The 8,496-nt window shown below is 38.2% G+C and overlaps 1 protein-coding gene across 4 annotated transcripts; it reads left to right on the plus strand.

Annotated features, from left to right (window-relative positions):
* Positions 1-1,707: 1,707 nt before the first annotated feature.
* RB195_013288 (uncharacterized protein) lies at positions 1,708-7,776 on the plus strand (the record flags this gene model as incomplete). Of its 4 annotated transcripts, XM_064203034.1 has the most annotated exons (13): positions 3,607-3,619; positions 3,682-3,789; positions 4,328-4,498; positions 4,630-4,700; positions 4,784-4,882; positions 4,986-5,102; positions 5,172-5,264; positions 6,163-6,284; positions 6,446-6,482; positions 7,002-7,067; positions 7,123-7,185; positions 7,263-7,336; positions 7,722-7,776. In XM_064203034.1, the coding sequence occupies 13 exons, from the start codon at positions 3,607-3,609 to the stop codon at positions 7,774-7,776; spliced, it is 1,089 nt and encodes a 362-aa protein (XP_064058914.1). The 4 variants fall into 4 exon arrangements, with proteins under 4 accessions (XP_064058913.1, XP_013300380.2, XP_064058914.1 ...); XM_064203033.1 differs by lacking the exon at positions 7,123-7,185 and having other exon boundaries at positions 7,283-7,336; positions 7,722-7,730; XM_013444926.2 differs by lacking the exons at positions 7,002-7,067; positions 7,123-7,185; positions 7,263-7,336; positions 7,722-7,776 and adding exons at positions 3,167-3,295; positions 3,451-3,510 and having other exon boundaries at positions 3,583-3,619; positions 6,446-6,617.
* Between the last annotated feature and the right edge of the window lie 720 nt (positions 7,777-8,496).

The following is an 8,496-nucleotide window of genomic DNA, read 5'->3' on the forward strand; positions in this document are numbered from 1 at the left end:
ATACCTTTTTTAGAGATGTTAAATGGAGCAAAAAAAAAGAGTTATATCAACATATGGATGGAAAATAGTGAAAAATACCTTCACTTCGTTACTTCTACTTTTAAATTAAATTTCCTGGACATCGGAGCGCACATTTTTAGTAGGACTACACGTAAATCTATAAAAATCCTCGTAAGAATCCACACCAAAGTCAATCGTTTCACTCAGTAAATGGGAAAAAGAGTAATTTTACCAATCTGCTCCACTCTTAGTTCATCCGAATTTCCCGGCTCAAATTTTTGAAACAGACAACAACAAAGAAAAAAAAACAGCGGCAGGACCCATCCTAAAAGACCAGAAAATCATAAATCAAATTATAATTACGTCCGTCCCCGCACGATTGTACACTTTTACGATGCACATAAAAAACGCACGCACACAAAAGCGATGGACCCGCCCATATTCATCCGATAAAATGACTGGAAACGTACTACATATAAGGAAGATCCTGTGAAAGTTCATACTAGACACTCGATCAGAAGGAGGAGATAGACTTCTACTCACTTTCCGGTACCAGATTTACAGCTAATTTACAATAGAGAGACACTATTCTTTCTATTCTTACTCTATTCTAAAGACTATTCTTAAAGACATCACCCCACGAATCTGAGGTGGTGCAGATTTCAGGTGGAGTATTCTTATTAGGGATAGTAAATTATGGAGAGGAGGTGATTTCGTCCATCTCTTCCTAATTGCCGTAAAAAAACGGCCCGGAAGATGCGGCGCCGCACAAGGCTGGCGCGCTCCAGTCGAACTCCTTGTAGAAAAAGTGCGCCAGAACGCCCGAAGCCGTATCTTCCGGGCCGTTTTTTACGGCAATTAGGAAGAAATGGACGGAATCACCCCCTTCTCCGTAGTCTCCCTTCCCGTATACGAATACTCCACCTGAAATCCGTACCACCTCAGATTCGTGGAGTGACGCCTTTAAAGTTGAATTCCCGCCAGTTTGACCTCTAACCGTTCGTACATTGTTCTTAAATTGTCAGTTGCGAGCTTCAGACGGCATCGATTCTTAAGTTGAAGTAAGTCAGTACATCACGAATTGACGGCCTTCTTATCTCCACACAAATAAATACAGGTGGCGGTTTAGTCCACTATGGGTGTGATCATGCCCAATTTCGACTAGTAGCGGAAAAGCGTGGGAGGTAATCCTCGTTGTATCGGTTTGTCCTACGATATAACTTGTTACGCTCTGGAACGCGGGCAATATCTTCGTCATCTAAAATCTGCAGTACAACACGCATAAGTCAAATAAAAAAACCAAAACAAAGCAAAACCTGCACAATTTCACTACTCGTAATAAGTTGTATCGTTGAGACCAACCGTGCGAAAAATAGTCTGTTTCACAGGTCTTTTTCTGGACTAGTAATGGGAAGTGGGTAAGAGTAGCGCTTATTTTTGTGTCAGTACATCGTCACTGCTATCTACCTATTCGTGGTGAAGTTCCAACATCGTCATTTTCGTGGTAAGCTCTTTTCAATGAAAATATTATTTTTGAAAATATTTTCCACAATATGAATATGTGTGAACTATTGCACTAAGATGAGTGGAGGGGAAAATTCTTGGGAGTCATGACCAACTTAACTGACTCGTCTTACTATAGTTGGCTCCGAACGACATGAAGCACAGCCCAGTTGGTGCCATCGCGGACTGCGGCTGCGACGAGTGATGTTGACAAGGGTCCCCTTCGATCGTAACCTCTTCATCAACACTATAATCGTTGTTTTTGTGGAAATAGTACGTGTTTATTATTCCAAATTATATTATAATTATTTTTTACCTGCACAATATTAATACTGCATATTCTTCTATTAATTATAGACGCACTGCATATTAACATATAATATAATGCAATTGCAAATACACTAATTAGACATATTCATTGCTTTATTGGTTAGATAATTAGTCCCTACTTAAAGGCAGGATACAACGAATCTGACGTATCATGGATTTCTCATGGAAAGATACTACATAGGGTCGTAGATTGCAGAAAACCAGGTGGTTTCGCTCATCTATGTACCTGTATCCTGTAAAAAACGTCCCGGAAGCCGCCGTTTTTTTTTTACGACAGTTTTCATTGCACCGTTCCCCACGCGGCGCATCAACGAACGAGTTCGAGGATTAAAAAGGTCTTCTCAACACCGTATTCATGTTAAACTAATGAATAGGCTGCTGAGGAGAACGGAACGTGTATATAGGGCTGCGTTCTAACACACCTCGTAGGAACTTATACGATTCCCATGCTATTTCTTTCGACGATCACTGAAAGATGAGCAGAACCACATGGTTTTCCGCAATCTACGATTCCGTATAGAAGCTTTCCATGAGAAATCCATACTAGGTCAGATTCATGGTATTCTGCCTTTGAGCATATTTGATAGGCACGTGTAGCGCAGTTGGGAAGGCGTTCCGCTGTGAGTGTATGATCAATGGTTCAAAACGGCTCCAGCCCAATCAAGCTCTTTATGCTTTAGAGGTTGAAAAATTGGTGCCAGACTTGTTGGGAGGATAAAGACACTGTCTAGGTTCATCGGCTCCCGAACATTGTTCAGTAGGACGTCCATGAACTCCATTCTATTCTTCGATTCTGAATTAATGTCGAACGTGTTTGCCCATCCCAAGCAAGCTGATTGACCCCAAATACTTCTGTCTCTATTTATTTATTCAGTTAATCCTTGCTTCTGTGCACTTGTTACCTATAGGACTCCAAAAATTGAGGGAAGCCTTTGTGAAAAAGTTGAGACTCAGGGGTGTAAATCAAAACTAATGACTGTTCATCTTAGTCACTACGTTCAGTGAGTGAAGCCAATAGAAAAATTGTCCATCACTGCATCTGCTGCTACAGCAAAAAACATGAATTGTGATCTACTCTGATCCCACTCATGGATACAATTCCTTCCCGTTCGCCATTATTTCAAGGACGCAATACTGCGGTTATTGGTCGCATATGCACAAAACGTTTTCCCATTGACGTCATTTGAAGACTTTGGAGTTTTCCCTTTATTTTTAGTTTTGTCTGAAGGGATTTTCAAGCTTCGAGGTTGATGATATTTGTTGACATAAGTGTTCACAAAAGTTGATCTAGCGGCTTATTTTGTTTTCGATACTTTTTCTTTACAGGTTAGGGATGACTGGTGTATCGATAGCGGTTAATGTAATCCTATCTATATTTGGATATTTAGCATGTGGAGGACTTATTCTAGAGTACATACCCATATTTATCAAGAGAAAGATGTATGGAAACGACCAATGCAAGGTGAGGCTGCATATTCAAGTTCTGCTTCCCAGCGCTATACTTCATACTTCATTATTTTTCCGTTAATTTTACGAGCAGTTTTGTTTCACTAAAGCTGTTTCGTTAAAGCCCAGAATGAGGTTATAGTACTCCAAATAACATCTGAAGTTTTTCAGAAAAGCAATGACCCAATCCCGGAACCTATGGGTGTGATTTGTGCTGCAGTGTATCTGATTGTTATGTTTCTATTCATTCCGTTTCCGTTTGTAGAATGGCTTGGCACAGAGAAAGTTTTCAACGTTTTTTAGATCTTATCATTCTTCCTCTCATGTATGATCCTTTCAGGTCAGTATTTCCATATCCGAAATTTCTAGCGTTCTTATCTGCTCTGATCTCCATTTGTACAGCGATTTTGTTGGGATTTGCTGATGATGTTCTTGACTTGAAATGGCGTCACAAACTAGCTTTTCCTACTCTTTCTTCGTTACCTGTGCTCATGGTGTATTATGTCTCAGGTTTGCACTTTACGAATGCTAATTCCTGTGAATATGTGTATTCAACATTTTACAATGATTTCAGCTACGGCTTTCTTCTGTTTTGGTATTGTTGAATCTTTTTTGTTGTGACCTAATTTCCTTTTCAATTAACACTTCATATAATCATTGATTGGATTCAAACTTAACAACAGAGAACTATTCATTCAAAGATAGGCATTTCCAAAGTGATTTCTGCTTGGGCCCGTTGCAGAAAGTGAGCCCATACTCTGGAAGGGAACTAGGGCTGCTAATGCTAGATCTGTGAAAGCAGAGTAGTTTTTGTGACGCACCTTTTCGCAATCTTAGAGGGATTCTTTATGGAATTTGAAGTTTTTCTTTTTATCTTTGTTCGTCGTTAACGCTGATCTCAATGCAAAAAGACGTGATTGTAAAAACTTGAGCATTGTCACTACTACATTTTTTTTCTTTTTTTGTTTGTTATATTCTATTAACATAGTGTTTCATTATAAACTTCTCGCATACAAAAATTATTGCCATTAAAGTTTTCAGTTTTTAGGCGGGTCAACAACAGTGGTGATTCCTTCGATAATACGTTCCCTTCTCACACCGATTGTTCCGTCATGGATTTCTCCGAGTATACCCTCGTCAATCAATATCCATTTCCTATATTATATTTTTATGTGCATGGTTGTCGTCTTCTGCACAAATGCGATCAACATTCTAGCAGGTAGGCCCAAATCATCTTTTTCCTGCTCTTTTGATTATTATCTGGAAGATCTTCTTACTCTTCTTCGTGATTGAGAATTGTTTTTTTTTTCAAGATTCTTTGCTGAAAATATGTTCTAATTCATTTTTTAGGTGTGAATGGTCTTGAAAGCGGGCAAGCTCTCGTCGTCGCCATGAGTGTGGTGATCTTCAACTTAATACAAGTAAGTCGCATGGATATCTTATCAGTGAAGTTTTTTTCTGAAAAAGAACAGTAGATTTAATAAGCCCTCGGATTTGTTTTCAGGTCAGTCGTCTTGAAGACCAACAGTGGGACCATTTATTGTCTCTTTACTTCCTTATTCCCTTTCTAGCCTGTACACTGGCTCTTTACCAATTTAACAAGGTAGTCAGCTATTTTGAATAGACTTTAATGTGTTTCTAGACGACTTTTTTTGTTTCCTCTTAACTCCTGAGAGACAACATATCCTTCTTTTTTTGATTTTCAGTATCCAGCACGAGTATTCGTTGGTGACACATTTTGCTACTGGGCAGGAATGACTTTAGCTGTTGTTTCAATTCTCGGTCATTTCAGTAAGACTATGATTCTATTCCTAATTCCACAGGTCCGGGATTTTTTCGCCAATAACTTTGACGGATTCTCTTTCAGTCTCTACTTAGAAGCGTTTATTTAGGTTTTTAATTTCTTATATTCAATACCTCAGCTGTTCAAATTGGTGCCATGTCCCAGGCATCGTTTACCTCGTTTCGATCCAGAAACTGACACGGTAAATACTTTTTTAATTCGATTTTTCTTACTATATGTTACTATTGGGTTTATCAATAAGTTCGTAGCGTTTTTATTTTAGTATTATTTTTTTTAGTTTTATTTTATTTTTAAACTTTTATTTTATAATTATTTGTGCATTATTTGTCAAAGTGTATATACGTTTCTAAAAGCTCTCTTGCCTTTACGAGACTACTATAATTGTTTCTTTGAATAGTTTGATTTACGATTTTGAGGCTCAAAAATGGAATATCCTAGACGGAAAAATCTGCATCTTTGGCGTGTCTTCCGGCCACCCACTCCTTTCTATTTATGTTGACGTAGGGACACCCCTTCTCGTCTCTACTGACGATTCTGCAATTTCCAGCCAAGTTTCTTTGTTTGCTTCTATACGCTCCTGAGGCTCCCAATTTTTTTTTTTTGGCAAATCTCATGGAATGAAGATGTTTAAAGGTGGCTGCATGATTTCATTTTTTCTCGGCCAGCTCATTACTTGTTTGGCGACCGTCCTCCTGAAGTGCTCCGGGACGCTCCTCGAATTCTGAAGATCGTCCGATGCGCTGACGTCAAAGTTCCCGTCTTTAAATTTTGCAGACCATTTCTGTGGAGTGAACTCGCCCATGACACTCGCCTGTCTCTACGTCAACGTGAAACAGAAAAGAGTGGGATGCTCCGGTAGCCGAAGATGGTGATTTTTCCCTCTTGGATATTCCATTTTGAGCCCCAAAAACCGTGAACAATCAAAGTATTCGAAAAAGAACAATTACAATTGTCTTTTTTTCACAAATAAAGCACAAATAATTGCGAAATAAAATCCAAAATAAAAAAAACTGCGACTTATTGACCAACCCACTATATGTTTGCGTGAAATCTGTATAAAATCTATTCACGTGTTATAGGTGGGTATGAGCAAGGCTGAGTTCAAAGAGTCAGACTTGAAGATGCTGGGGAAATTGGCTCTCAGATTATTCTCTTCCTTTGGTTTATTACACAGCAGGTCATTTGAAAGAGATGGAGAACGGTAAGGAAGGTTTCATTCTCCCTTGATCGTTATGTTCCCTATTCATTTTTTCATGTTCTGAAGAGATATGGTTGCCGTTCTCCGTTTAAAATTCACGTGCTTTCCACATTTACGTTCTCTACGTTTTTACTCTTTTCAATTCTTCAAGTATGAATTTCCAGGTGGCAAGAAATCAACAATCTAACTATTTTGAACTTGGTACTGAAATTTGCTGGGCCGTTACATGAAAAAACGCTCACTAATGTTTTACTTTCCATCCAAATTATTTGTTCGTTGTTTGCATTTTTTGTTAGGTTCTATTTGGCGTCCTGGTTATACGATGTTGTTTACTGATTGTGATATTAAATAACTATGGGTATCAATTTAGCTAGACGTGTAGTTTAATTAGAAGATATTTGATCTTAATTCTATATCTGTATTTGTTTTAGAAATTTTAGATTACGTCAGAGGTTATTGCACTCGCTTAAAATTGGCAACATTGACGAGACCTCGAGATCTAGTCACATTTTGTTATGTTGTTTTTCTTTATTCTTTCTGTTTGTGGTGTTAAAGTATTGGATAATAAACATAATTTATCTCCGTAAAACAACAATTACGTCGGTAAGCCAAGAATGTCTAGTTAGTCACAAGAAGAGTTTTTATTACTTTTAAGTCATCTTGTGGTATTTTTTCACGTTGTGGTTTTCTTTATGTCGACTAAGCATTTCATGACTACAGAGCACCACGAATTTGACGACAATGGATAGAAGTAGCAGCGTAGTGCACGAATATAGGCGCGATCAGGTTCAATCCAAACTAGTAATCCAGAAAAAAGCATGTGAAATAGCCTTATTTGCAGCCGAGGATGGGGAGAAAATTGCTTGCATTCCATCGCGTAACTAATTGCATCGTAAAGGACATCGTGAAGACAATCCAGGCTGTTTCCCACGCCTTTTTATCTGGATTACTATTCCGAATTAAGCATGATCACACTCATAGTGGAAACTACATCTCTATAGCTTCGATTCGTGGAGAGATCCCAATACCGTCAATTTTGTGATATTGCCTTCAAGGTAAGATTGTGTCACTAAGTTCCGGAGCAGGTAATGTGGAAAATCAAATTTGTTCTGGAATTACTGTCCTAGTTATGGATTCTAATGAAAATCTGTTAAACGTTATTTGTATTTATGTGCAATAAATATATTTATATTTCCTGGTATAAAAAAGTGAGTGTTTTGTGCAACGAAAAAAAAAACACTCGAAACGCTCCATGTCTAGATTTCTGCACAGCTGCTACTCGTGCATCGTGTAGCAGATATCCATCATTTGTTTCGTCGTTACGCTTGGCGACGGGCTGGGCGACGAAAAAAAAAACGACGTCAACGGAGAATAAAACTCGTTTTTCGAATAAAAGAAAAACGATCAAAAGAAAGGTATTGTGATCGATGCTGTTTGCAGAAGATCTGACAGCTCTGTCGGATGCCGTGTTTGCACTCTCTCAAGCCGAGGCTAGAAGCCGAGACCGCTTGCTCGTCAAAGTATCATTCACACCTACGATCCTTTCAAGTTCCGTCTTTGATTGTACTCTGAAGTTGTTTTACCTCGCTTCACATCCATCATTTATCTTAATACAACATCTGTTGTTATTTATTTGCTGTAAAATTTTTGTTTAAAAAAATGCGCGTGCCTTTAACTTTACTCGCGATTATTAGTATTTTCTACAATTTGTTCTTTATCACATGGATTAAATGTTGTATTCCGGGCTTATATATATTTCTTCCCTAGAAAATAGCTGGATACTACGTAGTACGTGAATCATGCCCATGTCGTCATGAGAAACCTTAAAATAGACCTTATAGGTTGTGCGTCAGAGCATTCTTCTATGGATCGCCCACTCACTCACCTCACTCACTAATCGCTTCATCCTCTTTGTCAGAAAACAGAGCTGATCATGTATTTCCAGATCTGTAGAAGTTTTCAATTTCTTCAATATATGATTATGTTTATTGCTAAGAAATACATTATAATGTTGTTACTGGAATTTTCCGAAAACAAATTCACTGTTGATTACTGTGAAAAAGTAAATTAAGGGGAAGAAAAGGGCACTAATAAGAGGTGTTTTGTGAATAGAATTACTTCAAAGTAGCTTTTTGACAAATTAAAATGAGTTAGCTGAATAAATCCACTTGAAATGATTCGTTCTATGAGGGAAAACGTGTGTGTGGTGAGGATG

The sequence above is a fragment of the Necator americanus genome, chromosome V (genome assembly GCF_031761385.1).
Source record: "Necator americanus strain Aroian chromosome V, whole genome shotgun sequence".
NCBI lineage: Eukaryota > Metazoa > Nematoda > Chromadorea > Rhabditida > Ancylostomatidae > Necator > Necator americanus.